The sequence below is a fragment of the Lutjanus erythropterus genome, chromosome 16 (assembly GCF_056507025.1).
Source record: "Lutjanus erythropterus isolate fLutEry1 chromosome 16, fLutEry1.hap2, whole genome shotgun sequence".
Taxonomy (NCBI): domain Eukaryota; kingdom Metazoa; phylum Chordata; class Actinopteri; order Lutjaniformes; family Lutjanidae; genus Lutjanus; species Lutjanus erythropterus.
The window spans coordinates 33,052,114-33,075,191 of NC_139332.1; the positions used below are offsets into that span (position 1 = coordinate 33,052,114).

Sequence of the window (23,078 nt, forward strand, 5' to 3'; positions counted from 1 at the left end):
TCTTTGGCAACTTTAGTATATACTTTACTTTTGCACCAACAAATATTTATTAGTAATTTGTTGTTTTTCATAATATTAAACACAGAAAAGTTTAAACTCCCCTCTGCTTGTAGACGACTTGGTTCATTCCAAACACCTGAGAAAACAGAGGCTGTGAGCTGCACTGAAGATGTGAAAGATGAATTTATCAATCAACAAGCAAAGACACCATAAAAAATGAAAGAATATATTGTTCAGCTGTGTATTTATAATTTAGAACGTCTGGAATGAAGTAACTTTACAGAAGTGGTGGAAAGATTACTGGAAATCTGTACTCAAGTAAGAGTACTGTTACATTACCAAAATATTACTCAACTACAAATAAACTAATAAAAATACTTAAGTAAAAGCACAAAGTTTTCTTTTTCAAAAACTACTCAAAGTATCAGTTACTTTTTGACCGTTGATGTTTAATGCATTATCAATAGCAGGCATTCACTCAGTACTCAGTTATTACTTTAATTGTAACTGAGTAGATTACACGTGTAATGCATACGCAAATACATGGACTTTTCCTTGTCATTTATGATTGTAAATGGAGAGTCTTTGGGTTTTGGACTGTTAGATGTTTCGCAAAAGAAGCAATTTAAAGATGTCACTCGATCATTTTTCACTATTTTTGGGCATTTTCTAGACTAAATAATTATTCGTGAAAATAATAGGAAAATTAATCGATTATGAATAAAAATCAGTTGTTGCCTGCACACCTAAAGCAGATTTCATAAGATAATCAGAAAGTTTTAAATGGCTCAAAACAAAAATAACTTTCCAATCCTGGCAATGATGCAGCTATTGTATGGGAAAGCGTTTTTTTTTTTTTGACCTACTAACATATTTATTGTAATATTTCTCCAGATCCATCAAACATATTTACACAAAATATTATTTTTTGTGAGCTGTTAAATCAAGCTGACAGTCACTTGTCCCTGCTGAGAATTTTAGTCAGGTAACTATATGTATATATATATATATATATATATATATATATATATATATATATATATATATATATATATATATATATATTCATTCATTCATTCATTCATTCATTCATTCATTTGCTGTGTCAATCGAACAAACGGATCTATATCCTTTTATCCTTCTGGATGCTCCTCCTGTGCTGGCGCCAACTGCTTGTGGTCAAAGTGATGAGTCAAAATATTAGATTTATCTCGCGATATTTCCATTGAGACCTCATCACCCCTCTTATGTCTACTATACATGTTCACAAACATGTTTTTCTAACATTTTTTGAGTGGGAAAAGATTTATTAACATCGTATACTATGTCACTATATCATTGTAATCGGCTTATGAAAAACAAACTCATCTTTCTACCTAAAGGAGAGATGACGAGGGAGCATAGAAGGAGACGCACTCGGACTGGTATGCGTTCCCGCGAGATTTCGCTGAGTTTACTTGAGTAAATGCCACGTCTTACCAGCAGCATCAACGTAGACAGATATATTAGCTGTTTGCCAAACATATTGCACACGGGACAGAGAGTTATCCAGCGTCCCGACAGGCGGTGATATCTGACACAACCCGGTAAGAAGGAATCGTTTGTTTTTCACTGTGTGTCGCAGTTAGTCATGTTGCTTCTGCTGCAGCAACATGTTAGCAAGTTGGCTATTAGCTAGCTAGGAAGCTAGCAGGCTTTCTTACAACTGAGCTGGAGGAAACCGGTGGTCGTTGTTTGATGACTGGGGATTTTACTGTTTACTGTGGGATTAAAGTTGACTCTTTAAAAAGATGAATTTAGGGATTATCCGCTTTACACCAACATCTGATGTGTTGAAGCCGCCGGTAACGAATAAACACAGTCACAAGACAAAGCTAAATCAAACTCAGATGGATGACTGTTAACTCAGATAACAACTAATGAGTATATATAATATATATTACTTAAGTTTAAAGTTACAGTAGTATGTAGTTGGCAGGTATCGTTGACTGGTACTACTGTACATAATGTCCTCAGTGTTACAGCGGTTGTACATCAGTGTAAAGCAGCCAATGAATGTGTCTGACATGACATAACGTTTGTGCAGCAAAGCTGTGCTGTTCTCTGCTGTTTTATTTGATCAGAAACGCCTAGTTTGAGTCACTGCAGTGGCCAAATGCCAGTTCAATTTGAATAACTGTCATGTTTCGTTTGCACGATAATGCAAATTAGCTGATATGATGAAGAAAGGTTAGCTCTGCACTCAATCAAGCTCACTGAACTTGCACGAGTATCTGGTGACTAATGATTTTTTTGTCTTGTCTGATATTGTTTTTTCAATGCTAATGCCGATATTTGAAGAGCATTGGCCGATTATAATACCAATATGAAAACAGAGAAAGAAAACTCATATTCTGTGCACATTACAATCTAATGTACATGGCTATCATAGACTATAACATGTTATTGTCTGTGTTTTTATCAATCATTGATATATAAAGAAACATTAGGTTATGCTGTAGATATAATTTGACTGGTACTTAAAGGAAAGAGGTACAGTGTGTCAAAAGGATTGTCTTTCAGCTGCATTAGGTGATAAAAAATGAATTTTTCATTAGCGGTGACCACAGTTTCCGACAAGTTAAATAAAATCAGACCTAGGGCTGCAACTAACAGTTATGTTCATAGTTCATTAATCTGTCTATAAGTTTCTCTGTTAATTGATCAGTTGTTTGGTCTGTGAAATGTCAAAAAGTGGTGAAAAATGTCGATCAGTGTTTCCCAAAACTTGAGCTAAGGTACTCAAATGTCTTGCTTTGGTCACAACTCATAAATATTCAGTTTACTGTCATAGAGGAGTGAATAAACCAAAAAATTCCCTCAAACCGATTAATTGATAATCCATAGAGTCAGTGATTAATTTAATAATCAATTATTTGATTAATCATTGCAGCTCTATTCACAGCTACATTTTCCCACAGTTCATCGGCACACAAATAATTCAATAGTTGAAGTGATCTGGGAATAAATAAGAAAAAATAGTGCTTTATTAATTCCACAACCGGGAAAGTTACCCTATTACAGGAGCCAAAATTGGATCATTTCAGGCCATTTCTTTAACTCATTTCTACTCACCAGCCCTTCGCTGTTGAGTGTGTCTGCATGAAATTACATTCACAGCTGTGCTGAATCTTCTGACAGTATATTAAAAAAGTCTGGGTGTAAGTAGGACCACTGAGTTAAATAATCAGACAGCCTGTGAGTTTTTATTTATCCACTGACTTCTTCACTTTTCTCTTTGTCAAAGGGGATAATATGGGTTGTGTACGTCTGCTGGCATTGACGGTGGTCACATCTGCAGTACTACTGTTAGCCTCCCATTCTGCCATCGCTCATAGCCATTCCCACGGAGACCATGGACACGGCCATGGGCACCATCACCACGGGCACCATCACCACGGCCACTCCCACGGCGAAGACGACCACTCTCACGGCCCTCAGGTGAAAATGTTCCATGGAGCGAGCAAGTGGAGCGCCGAGGCCAACCTCCCTGCACACGAAGAGGACCACCATGGACACGCTCACGATCACGGACACGGGCACGCCCACGATCACGGACACGGGCATGCCCATGATCACGGACACGGTCACGCCCACGATCACGGGCACGCCCATGATCACGGACATGCGCACTCTCACGATCATGGACACGCTCATGAGGAGGATGTCGTTCGGGTGCACAAGGAGGAGAGTGGACACGGGCACTCACACGGAGGGGAGAGGGTGAAGAGGGAAGTGGAGAAGAGAGACGTGGTGGAGCTCTGGATGCAGGTGAGGTCATGGGTAGAGCAGGAAACAATGGGTTGCCTGTTTGAAATGTGGCCAAGTGGGATGGACATACACAGTATCATATCCTCCTGTAGCAGCTACCAGTGATGCCATGCTGGATAATGCAAAATAAAAAAAAAAGATTAAATCCTATCAATCAGCGGTAATTCAACAGTAGTAAATCCAGAAGTTTTCTGGATACAAAATTTCTACTTTATGTTTCCACGAGAAATATGTCCCCCTTTTGACCAAAAAGAAGCATCTTGTTTGTCGTTGATTGCTGTAGGTTTTAGTAAAGCCAAGAACTGTGACCTTCAGCTTCTGCCTTTGTACTTCCTAAGGGTTGCATTAGTTTCTGTAAAACTCGGGAATGTACTTCTTGTTCTTAAGAACTTGTGTCTGCTGCTGCAGTGACTCACAAAACACACCATATGGGTGCCACTCACACTGCACCGCACATTACTGCCAAAATCCACAAGCACAAATGAGGTCCATCCGTGTGCAGCTCAAACTGCCATGAGCACTTTCACAGCAATCGTGCACAGAATATCTCTGCTCATGCGAGAAGTATTATAGGTTGTGAGCAGAAAGCTGTGCGTTTAGCGTGTTCAGAATCTGAAGGAGTGTGAGGCTGTTATCCTCGAGCGCACAAACACCATCATTGCTTTCCTGCCTACAAAACTTTGATCTGTTCAGTCTGTCCTCGGATTCTGGTGGCTCAAACATGTCTGGACGTGTCCATTAAAGTTGCCAGAAGGAGCATCGACGTTGAAGCTCGTTTTTAGGTCGTATTTGTGTTTGACACTGAGACAGCAGAGCGGACACGCCCCTCAGCATGTGAGCAGTTTTCTCCGCACTGAACGGTAATCTTGCTGGAAAACTAAATGTAAAGTAAACTTCTGTCTGCAGGCTATCGGAGCGACCCTGCTGATCAGCGCGGCTCCTTTCCTCATCCTGTTTCTGATCCCAGTTCAGTCCAACAGCGACCAGCACCAGAACCTGCTGAAGGTGCTGCTCAGCTTCGCCTCAGGTGGACTGCTGGGAGACGCCTTCCTCCACCTCATACCACACGCTTTGGGTAGGTAGTCCATCCGTAGCAGTCAGCTAACCTGAGGCTAACCTGGACTTTCTAACTTTTAACTACAATAAAAGAGGTACTGTGTGAAGTCTAGTTAGTGTGGCTGTAAGTTATTGGACTGTTTTGTGTCCCATGTTTATTATAATGTGCATACTAACACCTCAGATTGGACTCTGTGGATCAGTGATTCTCAAACATGAGAAGCCACAACGCTCCTGCAAACTTTGAAGTAAAACAGATTAGGGGTGGATGGGGTATAAACAGTATATGAAGTACACCAGTATAAATTTGCTCTATGGTGTGAATTTTTACTTTACTGTGCTGACTGGTAGTGCCGCTCCTTTGCTTGACTGAAATTTGACAAATTCATCGTCACCAGCGTGCGCCAGCTAATCATCTGTAAAATGTTAGTCCAAGCAGCTTGGAGACAGAGAAATGGCTAAAGTGTGTGAAACACAAGATAGTTTTGGCTTTGGCTTTAGTTTGTTTGTTTGTTTGGTTTAGAAAGTCAGATAATGAACAGAAAACAATCTGCATATCATGTCAGACGAGTGGTTATAAGTGGTGGTAATAATACTTGGTATACCTGAGGAAAGATTCTGTATTTTTTTTCTCTTTATTATTTCTGTTTTGCACATTAAATTTTCTTAAAATCCCTCTGTACTATATGAAATATGTTCTAGTACGACAGTTAAAAGGTACCGTACTGTACCATTATGTAATGGTTGACATGCAGTTGCCATACCAGTGCTTTACCCCTTCAGAAGCAATTATATTGAAATTTTAAGAAAGAGGAATATGCTGTGATGTGTTCTCTTACTGTTCTTGCTCCAAATTATGCTGTCACATAAATTTCAGGTCCTGTTCTAATACAGATACAAACAAATTTCAGTCAACTACTGACAACGATGAGCAACACAGCTGCACAGCAGCAGAATCTGCATTTTGTCTTTTGGAGTTTAATGTCCATTTCTGTTCTGACAGAGCCCCACTCTCACCACGGAGAGGATCACGGACACTCACACGAAAGCGAGGAGTCACACGACCACGGTCACTCCCATGGTACATCGAAATTACCTTTTTTTTTATGTGTAGTCAGTTGATATTCTTGTTATTGACAGTTGGTGTCTTCTGTGCAAAGATCAACTAATATGTATTGTAATTATTGTTATAATATGTGAAGAACTCAGTTTTGACAAACATGTCAGATAGAACCTTATACTTCCAATGGGACTATGTGCAGTTTTGCAGATTACAGAGAACAACTTTGAGCTGTACTCTGTGATCTGCAGGAGTAACAGATTTGACATCAGTAGATGAATCACAGTTCCAACCAGTCCTCTCTGTCCTCTACCTGCACAGGAGCTGCCCACGGTCACATGATGTCAGTGGGTCTGTGGGTTCTCGGTGGGATCATCGCCTTCCTGGTTGTAGAGAAGTTTGTGCGTCTGCTGAAGGGAGGCCACGGCCACGGACATTCCCACGGCCACTCGCATGGTACGTCAGCAGAAACTCATCTGCTGTTCTGCAGTTTTTCCTTTATCCCCGATAACTTCTGTAGTCTCATTTAGCTCACTTGTTAGCAATAACAAGTGAGCTTTAAAGACATGTAAAAGCTTAAAATTAAAAAAAAAAACTATGTAACATTTTCAGATGCTCCCAAGGAAAAGGACAGTGATGGAGAAGAAGAAAAGGAAAATAAGAAAGAAGAAAAAGGAAGCAAAGATGAGAAAGTGCCCAAGAAAGAGGAGAAGAAGAGCACAGGTGGACAACTTGCTGATTTTTATAGACTTAACTCAGATTGGCAATGAAGTAGATGAACTCAACAGCTCCCACTGCTGGTCAAACACTAAATTGCAGTGTGGTTACATGTTAAGTAAGATGCATGTGTCATGTCCTATTAAGAAAACTTTAAAAGATTATTATCACCGAGTCTAATTCCATTTTTTTTGGTAGAAATGCATTATTAAAAGATCTCTCTATAGATGAAATGTCAGAATTTATAAAATGTGTTGGTTTGTGTTAATTATTTTCACACCAGAAAACACCCTCGTCCCAGACAATTCACACCAAACAATTCAAAAATGTGTTAAAAAATTCAAAATTTAAAACTTAACAATGTCTACTGAGAACATAGGTGTATATGCTATTATAATCAACCATATAAAACTCTTTTTTGATTTGCGGGTGAACTGTTCCTTTAATATAAGCACCTTGACTGCTGATCAAGTCCCTCATTTGGCTGTAGGTGCAGAAATTAGTTACTGTGCTGCTTCCTGTTGGCTGAAAGGTGTGACGGGTGTTGTCCTTTTGGCTTCACTTCAGTCATGTCAGCGCAGGTATGTGCTGCTGTCGTGGAAACTTTTGTGATCGAGACATCGTGACCTGCATTCAACTGTAACAGTGTCTCACATACAGACAGGCTGCCAATAATATACTAATTTTATATAGATGCCTAACTCCTCTCCTTCTCTGTCTCTCCACTAAACACAGACATAAAGGTGTCAGGTTACCTGAACCTGGCAGCCGACTTCACACATAATTTTACAGACGGCCTGGCAATCGGAGCGTCGTTCCTGGTTGGTCCAGCTGTTGGCGCCGTCACCACCCTCACCATCCTGCTGCATGAGGTCCCACACGAGATCGGAGACTTTGCCATCCTTGTCCAGTCTGGCTGCACCAAAAGAAAGGTAGCGGCCGACTCAAATCTTAGATGATAAGAGTTATAAAAATCACAGATAATCACTGTGAAAGTATGAATCTTAATACAGTTTATTAGCCCAGTATTCTGACACCTGCATGGTGTTTCATCCCCAGTTCAGACAAGCTTGTAGACTTGTAGATTAAAGCACCTCCTTCCAAAAGTAAAAGTAATATTCCATGAAACTCATTCGGCGAATATCTGACATCATTCAGTATTATTTTTAGCTTTATGTACTTTTTTATTGCTGGTTTATTAGAACAGAAGTTCAACTGAGTGAAACATGATGCTGAATTTGGCAGAAAACCTCAGTAAAACATACAAAGTCTGTTTCATCAAGTGATAAACATGATCAGTGTCTGATCACCAGTAATGATGCATCACGATAGGGGAGACTGGGGATGGTAGTAACCCCTTTTTGTTGGAGCATCCGTAACTCAGTAGTTAGTTGTGCAGGATCTCTCAAACTTTGGTACATGTTGCTACAAATACAACTCTACTGGATGTCTACAACTTAGTCACAGATTATGTGACTTAATGTGAAATACAAAATGTTTCGTTGTTACAACCTACCCCACTACTTGGGTGATTCGTAACTGATGAGCTGGGGATAGATGAAACAATGAGATGTAATTTGCTGATTTAAGATCCTCACTATCAAATTAATGAAAGAAAGTTATTGACTAAAATTATGACTAAAGCTTTGACTACAATCATGACAAATTTTAATTCCACTGAGTAAACCTGGACTAAAAACAAAACAACTAAAACTCACTCAAGTTTTCAGGAAGTGCCTAAGATGACAACTAACATGAAAACTCTTGATTGTGCTCAAACATTTACTAAACCTCCTAAACGAACATAACACACTTAAAGCTGTAACGATTAATCTATTATTAATTGACTATTAAATTAACCTGCATCTATTTTGATAATCGATTGATCGGTCATATTTTAAGAAAGTTCTCTGATTTTAGCTTTATACATTTGAATATTTTACGGTTTCTTCACAACTCACAACATGAACATCACAGTAAAAAACTTTAATGTATGGACAGTGTGTTGACATTAAGACTGACTGACTTCCTCTTTCCCATCAGGCCATGTGCCTACAGCTGGTGACGGCCCTGGGAGCTCTGGCCGGCACAGCTTGCTCCCTATTGGCTGAGGGCGTGGGCGCCGCGGCGACCGCCTGGATCCTGCCGTTCACAGCCGGCGGCTTCGTTTACATCGCCACGGTGACCGTGCTCCCAGAGCTCCTGGCGGGCCGCTCCAGTTTCGGCCAGTCCCTGATGGAGATCCTGGCCCTGCTGTTTGGAGTCGGCATGATGGTGCTGATCGCCGAGTACGAGTGAGACGCGGCAGAGCGGACTGAAGCTCCTCGCAGAAGTGAGACAGGGAGGGAAAAGGTCAAAAAAGGTTGAAAAAAAATGACGGTTTTAAGTAGAGTTCAAGTGGATTATTATTTGTCACGGGTGTGTTTTCCTTTTTTTTCCTTTTTATAAATTCTGATTTTGGATGAACATCACCCACTGATGGCAAATGGATGATTTTTGTTGTTATGTTTTTTTAGTTGTTCATGGTTGATTTGTGTTAATGTTTCTTTTTCGGCTTCTTTTTAAACCTGATCAGCAGGAGAGACTGAGAGCTGGAAAGAAATAAGTTTGGGTGGTAAAGTTTTTGAGGGCTGCCGTGTTGTTTCACGGAGGGCGTCCATCATGACGAAGGTGAAACCTTTCTGTCCGCCGGTCCCTAAATGCACTCACCGCTTTCACTACATGGATCATTCAGCTGTGGTTTTACTGCAGCTCAAACTGACAGCCTGCCCCCCCCAAAAGTGGCTTAAAGTAGATTCACTTTCCGGCCGTAACACAAAATTTTCCATCACTTTTGTCAGCGGCTGGTTCTTAAAACTACATTTCAGAGTTGGGTCATTGAAAGAACAGAGAAGGCGACGGTCTGGCTCAGTTTTTCTCTCCACAGTGACCCGCTCAATTATATGTGTTTAATATCTGTTTCCTTTGGAGATATTGAATGTCAATATTTTTACATTCCACACAATAAATAAATAAATGTTGTGACTTCTACAGATTTTCTCAAATATCATCGTGCTCACATTAAAATCTTTAGAAAAAGGAAAAGTTGTTTTAGCCTTTCACACTTCTACACAATATATTATTTTTCCCAACTGAGGGATGATAAATAATGGTGAAATAAAGATAAATAATTATTAGTGATGATTACATTTCAGCGTATTCTGTAATTAAAGACACCTACTGAAAACTGTAACATGGAAGAAGTCTGTAAGTGGTCTGTTCAACATGGATAAAATTCAGAGTGAAACCAACAAACACGATTTTATCTGCTGTTAACAAATCTGACCACAAGAGGGAGCCAGAGGTACGTCTGAAGTTGTGAAAGATTTATGACTGATGGATTGCAGAAAAGCAGTTCACTCTATACTTGACTCACAGATGAGTGTCTCACCCGTGCTGATATGAATCAGTCCCTTTCACTCGGCGGTCATGTTCACCGCACACTTTCTTCCAACTTTCTAAAGCGTTGGGGAGAATACGGTGAATTTGCACCACACCTGAATCTGTGAATCTGAATTCACCGGCATCAACGTGCCGAGGTACTGTAGTTTTAATTCACAGAAAGAAATTGTAGATGCAGGAGGTGCTTCACCCTCAGTTGCATGGCGGCGACCTGCACTCTACTGAGTGACCTCTTGTTCAGTATTAGAAAAGGAAATGTAGCGACAGCACCAATAACAGGGTCTCAGCAGATTGTGAGCACTGGGATTGTTTCTCATTTTAATTAACAAGAATGCCTGAAAACACAAAACGTGCATTAACATTGTTGGAAAGCTTGACTTCATCACCTCGAGATTCAAACCCTGGACCTTACAGTTACAGAGCACGTGTTTACACCACAACATCATCGAGACAACACGGCTGACAGCAGCTGATAGTAAACAGTAACATAATTCTTCATACAATTAATAATCAAATGAAGGAGACTTCGTCCTTTGTAACACTTAAAGATGGGAAATATTTTGGTTGTGATTATTATGTCGTAGTGACATAGTTTCATCAAAGAAGACCTCTCGTGCCCTAAGGTGAAGAGAATTGACCCAGATAGACTGAGGCCTACATTTAACTGCTGTGCGTTCCAATACCCACAATTCCATACTACTTGGTGTGCCAGAAAAAAAATTAGTATGTGCCAATACATTTGTCCAAGTGTAGTATGCCAAAGATACCAGGGTGCCCCGCTGCACCCGGGTGGATTTTACAGAATGCGAGCCGGCCTGCTTTTCTGGCTCTTCTGACCCACAATCCTGTGCGCAGCGGAAGTTGAGCTGCCCAGAGAGCAAATGCAAAGTTCAGTTCACAGAGATTAAAATGTTCATAGTTCGCAATTTTTAATTTTCACAGTCTCAAAATGATCTAATTCATGTTCGTTTCCTCGTTTTTTTTTTCTTAAATTTAATTTGAAAAAGAACTTTGTCCTATATATGAACATATTCATGTTTTTGTGTTCATCAATTTCTAAATGTGAAATTTCTTTTAACTCAATTCAAATAATGAAAATAATAGAATAGTAGTCTAGTTTACTGCATAAGGATAATAACTTAACATTATTCAATACTACAGCAGTAATGTGATTATTATTATTGGTATTATTTTACCGTTATTTAACCAGGCAAGTCATTAAGAACAAATTCTTATTTTATACTGGCGGCCTGAAACAGATGCTTTTCGTTGGGGTCCTGCATCACCCCGTCTGGGTTTATTTCACTATAATGACCTGCTCACTGTACATTATCCCGCTGAGCACGTGGTTCCTTACCAAAAAACAATAAATTGACAGAAAATGTTGATTTTAAAATGATTTTATCGTTTTAAAAATGATTTTATTGCTCCTCCAGAGTGTATGATCACAACTGCATCCATAGCAACAGTCTACTATACAGACATAACAGACCTTAGAATGATGTGATTGATTATTGAGAGTTAAATATTGAACAAAGTCATAAATAAGACATAGTAAGTAAACACTGGTGTTACTATTAACACTGCCCGCTGATTATCTTAGGCACTTGGCCTGCAGCCTCTAAACTGACACAGCAGTCAGTTTGTTATGCAGAACCCTCTTGGAAGTTGTCCTTAGAAATGTTTGGAAAAGGGCAGGCACCTCTAACATGGACTAACTTCAAGCAATCAGATCAAACTCTGAAGACAGTCAGGAGAAGAGTGACACCATGTTTTCAATTAATATAAGCCTTCAACGCCAGATTTTGTTCTTCTTTCAATGAAGAAAAACTCCAGTTCTCATAAAACTGATGCTATCACAGTATCTATGCTAACCTCTTCAGCCACCATTGTTTGTTAAAGAAGAGTCGCTTCAATGGTCACTTTTCACAGCTAAAATCGTGCCCATAGCTGCGCTGCTTTTGGTTGCAAGTTAGTGCCAAAAGACTATGATTTCTTTGTTTGTTTACTCATTTATTTGTCTGTGCTAAAATAAATAATTATGCCACTATACTGGGACTGGACTGCTGCCAAGCTACACAAACATTTTCCTGCACACTAGCATTAGCTTGCTAACTAACACAGTAATTCTTCAAGTTAAATGTAAAGTTGCTAGGCATGGTATATATTTTAAATTGCTTAATTGTTTGCTTTGGTTACCATGGTTATGTGTCCTCAACCAGCAAGGAGGTTCTCAGGAAGTGATGTGACACACGCTGAGCAGTGTGTCCAAAAAGATATATACTACTCTTAATTTACTGAAAAGTGTCTTGAACGATGGTTTAGATTAGCTAGCTAGATAGCTAGTGATTTGCTAACATTAGCTAACTTAATATGTGACTATATTTAAGTTGCGTTTACAGGTCCCCCAGCAGCATCTTCAAAATTTGGTTTTCTAAATGTGGACGAGCCTAACACAGCATCTCTAAGTGCAGGAAACAGGAAAGGAGAAAGTTAACTGAGGTTTCAAAGTGGAGGGACTCAGGAAGGTCATTTAGTATCACATTTGTGTTTATCACGCTTTTTCATGTCATGAAACCTCAGTTAACTTTCTCCTGTCAAAGTGGCTGCTGTGAAAAGGGTCTGTTGTTGTACAAAGACGTGAGGGGCCCCCATCTTATGGTGATTTAAAGCGCAGGGCACACTGGTTTTCATTTATTCAAGGTGTGACCAGACCCGCCTGTGACATCTTGCGTCAGGGCTGTACATGTATGCACAGTGGGATACACCCTATCAGCTGTGCGCGCGTTCCTTGATTAATTCATGGGTGTGTTTCAGGTGTAACATGCAATAAACCAAAGTAAGCTGTCATCACCTTTAAGAAGCAGGTGTGCCCAGAGTTTTTCCTCATGCGCTGTGGCTCAGTTCTCAAATGAGAATTACATTTTTCGAAAAAGTTCAGTTCTCAGAACAGTTAATGTGATGTGCACAACAGGATGGAGTTTCTCATTCATTCAAGAGTTCATTCATGTGTGCAAAAGAATTGTCTACAACTTCCAGCGAGAGTCTTTCTGAAGTTCGAGCCAAGTTATGTGCATTTATGCGTCTCTGGCAATCTCTGACAGAAGTACGCGTACCTTTTTCTGCCTGGTTCGAGCTCGTCTCATGGTCAGATAAAACGTCCTGTTCATTTTGTATGTTTTAGATCTTAAGTATTTAATCCTCATTTTTCTGGATCTCAACAAACACGCAGACACGAACATGGCAGCTGCTCCAGCTGCCCTACTGTTAAAGACTACGAGCTGTGATCCCGTCCCGCTCACACTTTGCAGGTCTGTTCAGATTTATTAGGCTTTATAAATATAACGGTTTCTTTTTTATTAATAGTGAGAATAATTTTAGAGACACACATGCACACATTCATTCAGTGTCAATATTTATATTTTATTGCTGACAGAAAATGTTTTCAAAAGGAACTTTTCTAATCCCCTAAACTTCCATGTGGCACCGTCCTTCTCTGGAAGCCCTCTCGTCACATGACTATCCCAAAAATACATGAGAGATGTATTTGTGAGTAGGTGTTGTTGTTTTTTGATGACTAATGACTAAAAAAAACTTCCGTGTGACACTGTCCTTCATCGGAAACCCTTTTATCTTATATGTCAAGACCAAAAGAGAAACAATTGAGAAATGCAGCGTTTTATTTATTTTTTTTTGTAATGAAACTATAACACCTTCGTGACACTCCTCTGGTCGCTCCTCTGGATTTCTAGAATATGATTTTAGAGATAATGGAAACCAGGTTACGCCATGACACATGAATGTCCGACTACCAGAAAGTAGGTCAGGTGGTTCCAGCAGGTTTTATGTGATCTAATCACATGTTTAAAGCAATCCTTTTTTAAATTTTTTTTATTTTTCTTTCCTTGTTCTACAAACTAGCAGTTTTATTTTCATTTGTAACATTAGGATAAAAATAAGAAAAAGTTAGAAACATACAGCATGTTTACCTGACATGATGTTATAAACTCTACAAAGTTGTAGATAAAGTGGAGGAAAAGTGAAATACTGCCATTCAAAACCTCGATGAAGCGACTGGTTACTGCTTCATTTTTGTAGTGTTTAAACTGATGTAAAAAGGAGCGATCAGACAACACCCGTGTGAATCTGTCCCGTATCCAAACACCTCTGAGCTCACAAATAAATCAAGAGCAAACATGAAAAAGAAACCTTAACATGAAAGGAGAGAAAAGCAGAAAAACAGTAACAAGCATGGTAGAGAGGACTGGATGGATCTTAATGCACTAGAGACAAAATAATTCAGCATATGTGTAATATCCAACAGTTCTCAGCTATCTGGCTGTTTTATACAATTTTATTTATAATATAAACCAGAGCACAAAACAAATATCAACAGCTGAGTCTCAGATTCAAAAAGCTTTATGGGCATCAACAAAAATATGTTGTTGCCAAAACAGAACAGAAAATTAAATTAATGTCATATATTACAAATATACGTATTAATTACAAAGGTGTCTTTGCATATTTATTTATAAATAGATAGATTCCTTCCCTATTTTTATATTATCCCTGATTATATTGTTGCGTATTGGTGGTGCAGTGGTTAGCACTGCCGCCTCACAGCAAGAAGGTCCTGAGTTCGATCCCCCGGCTCGCTGGGGCGGAGCCTTTCTGTGCGGAGTTTGCACGTTCTCCCCGTGTCTGCGTGGGTTCTCTCCGGGTTCTCCTGCTTTCTCCCACAGTCCAAAGACATGCATGCTAGGTTAATTGGTGACTCTAAATTGCCCGTAGGTGTGAATGTGAGTGGTTGTCTGTCTATGTGTCAGCCCTGCGATGAACTGGCGACTTGTCCAGGGTAAACCCCGCCTCTCCCCCAGTGTCATCTGGGATAGGCTCCAGCAGCCCGCGACCCTCACGGAATAAGTTGTTACAGAAAATGAATGAATGAATGAATTACAAGAATATCACAATCACTTGGTGTATTTTTGGCTTTAGAGTAGTGAAGTCTATGAAGGACCAGTAATCTGAAAACGGTTCCTTCTTCCGTCTAATTTCAGACTTGGAGGCATGTTTATTGTTAAATGAAATGAGGCGAAGGTAAATCTGGGAGATAAGAGATTTCCGACTGGGCCTGGGTTTGAGTAGTTCCTCCCCGGGGCCCCAACATAGACGGTGGTGAAGAAAAGGAAGGAAACTGAGTGGAGAGATGTGTCGTATCTTAAAACAGCGAAAAAGATGAAAGCTGGGCAGATTGTGTTTGTTAGACAGGTATGCAAAACTATAAGTGTTTTATTGATAGAGATCTTGAAAACAGGTAATTCTCTTCTTCCTCCACAAGGAGAAAGTAGAGTCCAGGATAGAAGGAGGGAATAAGTGATGGGGTCTAACGTCTTTATATTTTTGCTGCTATAACACTGAAAATTTTCCTGCTGTGGAACTAATAATGAAATATCTTAAATCTTAAAGCTACTACAACAGTCTGAATGTTGGTGAATTGTCACCCCAGAAGGGTTGGGCCGCCTGACCAAAAATAAAGTCACGCACTCTGATATTTCATTGGCCCGCCTTTAGCCTCAATTATGGCACGCATTCGCCACGGCATCGTTTTGTTAAGCTTACGCAGTGTCACAACATTTATTTCTGTCAAGAGTTGCATTAATTTCTGGCCAAGATCTCGTATTGATGATGGGAGAGTCGGACCGCTGCGTGAAGTCTTCTCCAGAACATCCCAAAGGTTCTTGCGTGACCTTCGTCCATCGCTCCAGAGTCCAGTCTTTATGCTCTCCAAACTGAAGCCCCCCCCCCCAAATGGTGACTTTTTTGGCCAGGCAGTGTATGTGTATTTTTGATTTTGGTGTTAACTGTTGCTTAAAATATTATAATTTATAAAGTAACAACTAAAGCTGTAATGGAGTGAAAAGTACACTATGTTTCTCTGAAATGTAGTGGAGTACAAGGAAGTCCTGGTCTAACGGTGTTTTCACCTGATGCCCGTCAGCTCTGATTCATGAGGTGTGACAATTGTTTTCATTTACAGAAAACAGAATGAAGCTGCCGTGTTATAACAAAGACATGATTTACGCTTCGTGCATGGCAGGAATGCAGGAACAACCCTGCAGAACAAGTCAAGTCACAGCAGGTAAATTAAATCAATTTGCTGGATTAAACCTGCGTACGCTTTAAATTAAAGGTGCTTTACACAGAGTTTACCCAACAGGTCAGACCAAAACAAATGCACGCTTCGTTTTTTTCAATAAAGTTTGGGGTAAAACTGTCACCGGTATTCTCCAACGATCATGTCGTTCAGAGAATCACTGACAAACAACTCTTGTCTAGGTATGAGCAGGTTTGGGGAACAAAAGATTACGTGTAACAGCATTATGTAACAAAAACAGGTAACTGGTAATTTTAAATAGGGAACAATATGCTTCCATGCACAGAGCACACAGCTGCATGGCCTCCGGTGAAAAAATGCTTCACTGGGTTTTGTCTTTCAATCAATCAATCAACCTAACAGAGCTGAAAGGCAATCTGCATCGATTTTGATAATCAATCATTTTGAGTTATTTTTTTAAAGAAAGAAATGCCCAAACCCTCTGATTCCACCTTTTTAAATGTGAATATTTTCTAGTTCCTTCACTGCTGACTGACAGTAAACTGAATATCTTTGGGTTGTGGACAAAACAAGACATTTTAAGACGTCATCTTGGACTTTGATCAACATTTTTCACCACTTTCTGACATTTCATGAACCAAACAACTAATGGATTAATTGAGAAAATAATAAACCGATAATTAATGATGAAAATAAGTTAGTTGCACCCTTTAAAACCCTGTATTTGTCATGCACTGAGTCTCTGTATCTCTGTGTGCTTGATTAGAGGAGTGGGATCAGATGTGCAGTCAGCTCTGCTCTATAAACCAGGCCTCAACTCCACCACACTGTCACGTCTTACACTCAGCTCTCCAGACAGTCGGGCTCGAGCCACTTTGATTCTTGGTGCTCTGTGTTATTAACTGTTGTCTGCTGTGCCTGCAGCCACTCAGCCCGACTCCTTCCCCTCTGTCTTACTCCTGCCAGATCTGCAACACACTCTGGATCGGCTGGAACACCAAACGCAAACCTGCCTCCCCTGCTCCATCCCCCCTTGCAAAGAGACTAATTCATTCATTAAATATTGATAAAATAAATTCATTTTCAGTGTGAAGATGAACTAAGACTTTTTTTTTGTGAATTTTATTCAGTTTCTGCAAAGTTTGAATGCTGTTTGTGGTTAAACAAAACATACTCTTAAAAATAACGTCTCTTAAGGCCAAAATTTACTAAAAGCTTGAGCTGACTTCTATGGCGCACCGCAGGCTTCAGATTTAAAATTCTAACACCACAGAACCAGCAGTGAAAGGTTGTTATTTATATGCATCTAATAATTTCTATAGTCTTATTATTTTTGATAATAGTTTATTTCTTTCAGCATTTATTTATTTCTTTCAACGAGCATCACCTGCTCTCCAAAAAGTATTAAAAATATCAGGAAATTAAAAAGTACAAAAGCATTTGAGGGATTATCCCTTTAATTAATGAGGAAAAAAACATGAAGTGGATTTAAACTTGGTGGTAAAAACATTTGAGTTTGGTAATTCTACAGGCTGGAAATAGTTGAAACTTACATTTTTATGAAGAAAGAAAAAATGTGTTATCTATGTGTCACTGATTATAAATGAGTGTCTGACATTGACTGCAGGTTTACAGGTTCTTTTTTAAAATTAAATTGCAATGTGTCTGAAAAATAATGTCATAAGTAGATAGTCAGGACAGTCCTGAATTACAAGCACCTGTCCTGAATCCTGACCTGAAAATTATATTATATATGATTTCCCTTATATGAGCTACAATTCCTTCATTTCATTATTAAAAAAATGTCCTGTTCATAATTGTAAAATATGTAAAAGTATTACTGATGTGAGTACAGCTGCCACTGAGCGAGAGATGTATTATAAAAATATCTAAAAACGTGTGTTTTTGAGCTCCTGCTTAATGTTTAATGACAATTTAAAGTACTGACAAGACGTTTAAAATGACTTCATGCGTCTTGTGAAGGCAGCCAGAACTCTGTGCTTCATCGTCCTCAGAATCGGAGTTAGAGTTAGATTTTAATCATTCAGACATGACGCGCTCACTCCCAACTCCCCTGACTTTAATCCAGAACTGAGTAAAAAGAGAAAAGGAAAGAAATTAAAGAAATGTCAGACCATCATAGTTTAATTGTTTACATTTTTTGTTTCTTGTCCGAAACTAACGTTCCCTGTTTTTGGTGCTGCTGCTGCCGACTTTGTGCAACAAAAGGTTGAACACTGTCAGTTTTCATTCATTCAGGTCGCGCTCACATCTGAAGCTCAAGCAGACCATAAAGGAAGTTTTAGGAAACCATCCAAGGACTTTCAAGGGACTTTTCAAGGACTTGAAGGACACAACAAACAGCCAACAAGTTGTTCCTTCATGCCATTAGGCGCAATGGCATGACTGAAGAGAAATGAGACGTGCCCAAGCAGTAAACGCCCATTTCAAAGAAGTGGCCCGTGTCTGAGTTATTGTGAAGGGAGCTACAGGTGGTTTGATCTCCGGCTCCGTCGAGTCTGCATGTTGCAGCGTGTGAACGAGTGGTTGGACGACTAGAAAGATGCAAATGCAGGTTCATTTAAAAATCTCTAATCAGACAAAATAGTATCCAAACTAACTGAAACCCTCCAAACAAGCTTTATTTCTTATGACAGAAGCTTTATTTCTTATGTATATTATATTAAAAACAAACAGTATGATCAACACCTGCTTACACTTACACTGCACAGGGAATAGATCATAATAAAATACATCAGTAGATGCATTTTTACCTTAAAGCACCTTTGAATGCATCTACAAAACCTCGCAGTAATATGTAATCTGTAATATGATATTATATTGTAACTGTTAGATGACGTCCACATAGAGTGACATAGATCAGTCAGAAAGGTTATTAACATTTACACTGATAACAAGGCAGGTAAAGCAATATTTTAGTAGTTTTAGGGAATGTACTGATCCCAAGTCTGGGACAAAAACTCTGAGAACCTTTTACTGGTATTAAATGTATTTTTTATTTATTTTTTTGGCAGAATGGAAGTTCACTGTACAGGTATGATTCCAATTAATAAATTCCAGTGAGAAACTTTTCAATTTTCAGTTTTTAAGAGGAGCTGTTCAGGGTTTTTCAAGGATTCTGAATCACAGGGATCCTGAACGTGCACAGACAAAAATTAGGCCGATTGGCTCAGCGGCTTTTGACATTAGTGGTGGACGAGCTGCGGTTCCTGTGATCATGCACACACACACACACACACACACACACACACACACACACACACACACACACACTTGCTCAGTCACAGTAGCGGTTACATGATCCCCTCCGGGCTTATGCCTGGCTCGGTTAATTAAACTAAGGTGCATATCTCTGAGCTACTTTGAGACATCTAAAGCACAGACATTGTGTTCTGGACCAGTATCGTACTGCTTATGTAACCAGTAACATCTGTGCTGTTATTGGCTGCGGCAGGATGACACCTGATGCGCACCTGCCATTCACTGAGTCAAGCTTCCTGTTGAACCCAAACTATGCAGAAATGATTAAATCAAGGCAGTGTAATTTTTCTCAGTAACTCGAACAGACTGTAAATGACAGAAGTCTGACATGGTGGTTCTGAAGTAATGAGTCACCCGACTGAGGCATGAGACGATCTCTTACTGCAAACGCTAAGAGTCAAACATTTTGTTCGTCTGCATACATCTCACTGTTTTCACCTTCAACAAATACTAATATTGATTTTATTAAGTATACTTAAGTAAAGGTCAAGTATATTTCCCAGTAATACTTTATGTAGTAAGTACACTAATATCACTGTACTTGTAGTATAGTTGTGTCTTTGGACTAAATACATATACATACTTTTCAGTTTTATTAAATTATACTTGAAGTATATGAGTAGCATGTTCATTTTATTTTGTACTGAAACTACTGGGACACAAGTAAATTTCTAGGTATATTGTTTACTAGTTATAGCTCACTTTTTATTTTATGAAGGTATACTTAAAATATACTCTCACTTAAGTACTACTTTAATAGTTTTTTTTTTTTTTTTTAGATATAACTTCTTGCACTTTTGTATAAAGCCTTGTAAGTGCATTCATGTTTGTTTTTGTTTTTTTTTTTATAAACTGACTGCTTGTGGAATATCCCTGGTGCAGGATTCAGTGGAATCTAACAGTGAGCTTGCAGATTACAAACACCTGCATAACATTTAGATGCAGAACGCCAAAACGTCGCCAGTGCATCACCAACGCAGCAAAAACATAAAAAGATATTTGTCAAAGCAACATAGCATGACCATATTTTGTAGGATACAACTTTAGAAAATATCATTATTAGAACAAACAATAAAATTCATGCACCAAACCGACAGATAGATGAGACAGACAAAAGCTGCTTTGAGTCGGGTAGTTGTTTCAGAACTGTTAGGTTTTAAGCTGCATATTCCAGTTGGATATTCTGAATGGAGCATATCCTGATTAAGACATGTGGGACACGCTGGTTATTCTGGTTTTATTCTTTGAACATGTAAACAGCAAATTCAGAATATGTGTCTCAGTTGGGGTTTTTACAGCAGTTTGTGATGCACAGCCTTCTGCTCTGTGCTGCAAACAAACCAAACAGCCAACAGTTTGCAGGACTGTGGGAGAGACGTGTGCGCAAAAGAAAATCTCAAGTTGATCTACTTTTAAACATTTAATATCAACATGTTTTTGGATATGCAAAACATTGCAATTCTTTTTTGTTCAAGAAGGCAATTAAATGGATGGAAGAGGGAGTTCGAACTGTCAAACAAGTCTGACACCTGTGGAAAAAATACTCTTTGGACAGGAAGAAGCTTCCATAGTCAGAGTCTGCACAGATAATAATCAGCTCAGAAGGGATGTTGTCTTTTTCAGAATAATGGCACAAATCAGAATATTCTGTGTATGTAATCGTAGCTGCTGATTATTTCCCTGAATGATGCTTCCTTTCTGGACATGCTCACATGTGCACACCTCAGAGGGAAGATGAGAGGTAGCAACCAGGATATTAAAAATACAAATTCCCCCAACACAACCCAACCCTCCTCGGAAATGTTTGACTTGGCATGAAACAAAATTCAGAACATTTTATTACAATTTTGTTTTTCACATTGCAGTTGGCGATGAAGAAGCTGCTTTGAAAACGCAGCTTTGCGAGCCACCAGCTGCAGCGACGCTGCATGCAGTTAACTAAAGATATTTAGAAAAAGAAGAACAACTATTCATGGGAAAGTGCAGGAATGTCGCTTTTGGTTTTGTTTAAAAAGTCCATCAGTCAGTAGAGAATCACTAGTAAAATAAAAATAAAAAAATGATTTGTTTCCTTCAGTGGCCAAAACTTATTAAAAGGTAATTACATAACCAGTGTATAAGGCAGGTTAATGGAACTAGAGGTCCACAGCCCATTAATATTTAAATATTTTATTGTGGCCTGCAGCAGGCTGTCTGCATATCAGGCTGGCTTGTCTGTCATATGATATATATAAAAACTGAGGAGCATACCTCTGAGATATTCGAGACATCTAAAGCACAGACTGTATGTTCTGAACCAATATGGATTATGTGAAACATCTGTGCTGTGATTGGCTGCAACAGGATTACATCCTGGTTCAGTCAAGCCTCACGTTTCACTCTGTGTGCTTGTTGTTACAAATCTTAATTCAAAATTGGTTCAAACATGTTTGTATTTTACTTGTGGAGTCCAACAGGGGTCAGTTCAGGCCCAGAACCGTTTGCTCTTTTTAATTAATAAACGTGAGGTATCAAAATTATTGTGATTTGTTTTATTTGTAGATGATACAAATGTTTTCTGTTCTGGGGATTTTTTTTAGCAGCTTTTGGTGGCGATCACCTATCGATCTGTCTGCTTGGAGGTGTTGTGGAGGATTTTAAAAACAGGGGCGTCCCTGTAGTTCAGTTGGTGGAGTGTCAGTCCTCAGTCCTCTGCAGTGGTCGCCGGCTCGACTCCCACCTGTGGCCCATTTGCTGCATGTTGTTCCCTTTATCTCTGCCCCTTTTCATATAATGTCTTCAGCTGTCCCTTTCAAATAAAGGCAAAAATACCCCAAAATAATAATAATAAACAAAAAAACTGTATAAAGCCTGGTAACAATGGGTTTCCTGCTGTTTATGGACTGACTATAATGATGCAACTGAAAGGAAAGACCTTTGACTATCAGTGATTCCCTGAGTGACACTGTCTTCCTACGTTTGCTGACATGTGCAGACTTCAGAGGAAAGATCAGAGGCAGAAACCAGGATATCAAAAATACAGATGTGTCCAAACTTCCCCAGCACAACTCAACCCTCCTAAGAAATGTCTGGCTTGCTGTGAAACAATTCTTAAAATATGATTGCAATCAGTGTTGGGAAGCTTCTTTAAAAGCAGCTTTGCAAGCTACCAATTACTTCACGCTGGAAGAAGCTGAGCCACAGTAGAGCTGTAGAGGGTTTGTCTTTTGTGAAAAAATAGCTTCAACTGCTGTTAAAAATAAAATACAATTGCTTATGGTATGAAATTATAAAAAGTAAAAATAATTTATTTTCTTTTGTGGACCTGAATTATTCCTAATTCCAGTAGCTAACTACAAAAAACAGGAACATCGAGCTGCTTGCAAACATCTGGTGCACAGACTGTACGTTCTGAACCAGTATGGATTACGTAAAGCAGCTGCGCTGTGATTGGCTGCTACGGGATTACACCCGCCACTCGCACAGTCAAGCGTCACGTTGCACTTTACGCACTCAGACTATGTGGAAACAGCGAAATTAAGACGGTGTAATATATCTTACTGCCTCAAACAGGCTGAAAATGACAGTGTGACATGTACGGTATTCCATCGCAGTAAA

General features: G+C 39.3%; 1 protein-coding gene across 2 annotated transcripts; it reads left to right on the plus strand.

The window, feature by feature from the left end:
• The first annotated feature begins 1,432 nt into the window (after nucleotides 1–1,432).
• slc39a7 (solute carrier family 39 member 7) lies at nucleotides 1,433–9,673 on the plus strand. Of its 2 annotated transcripts, XM_084738749.1 has the most exons (9): nucleotides 1,433–1,586; nucleotides 3,287–3,606; nucleotides 3,649–3,810; nucleotides 4,717–4,885; nucleotides 5,870–5,947; nucleotides 6,248–6,382; nucleotides 6,539–6,649; nucleotides 7,379–7,575; nucleotides 8,687–9,673. In XM_084738749.1, exons 2-9 carry the CDS (start codon nucleotides 3,295–3,297, stop codon nucleotides 8,939–8,941), a joined length of 1,419 nt encoding a protein of 472 aa, XP_084594875.1. In that variant the 5' UTR covers nucleotides 1,433–1,586; nucleotides 3,287–3,294; the 3' UTR covers nucleotides 8,942–9,673. The 2 variants fall into 2 exon arrangements, with proteins under 2 accessions (XP_084594875.1, XP_084594874.1); XM_084738748.1 differs by having other exon boundaries at nucleotides 3,287–3,810.
• Nucleotides 9,674–23,078: the final 13,405 nt, after the last annotated feature.

What these genes read in the sequence shown, in the direction of transcription:
- slc39a7 (XM_084738748.1), top strand. Translation starts at nt 3,295, where the DNA reads ATGGGTTGTGTACGTCTGCTGGCATTGACGGTGGTCACATCTGCAGTA. An exon ending in TGGTGGAGCTCTGGATGCAG is followed by an intron (nt 3,811 to 4,716) that starts GTGAGGTCATGG and finishes TTCTGTCTGCAG; the next exon opens with GCTATCGGAGCGACCCTGCT. An exon ending in CCTCATACCACACGCTTTGG is followed by an intron (nt 4,886 to 5,869) that starts GTAGGTAGTCCA and finishes CTGTTCTGACAG; the next exon opens with AGCCCCACTCTCACCACGGA.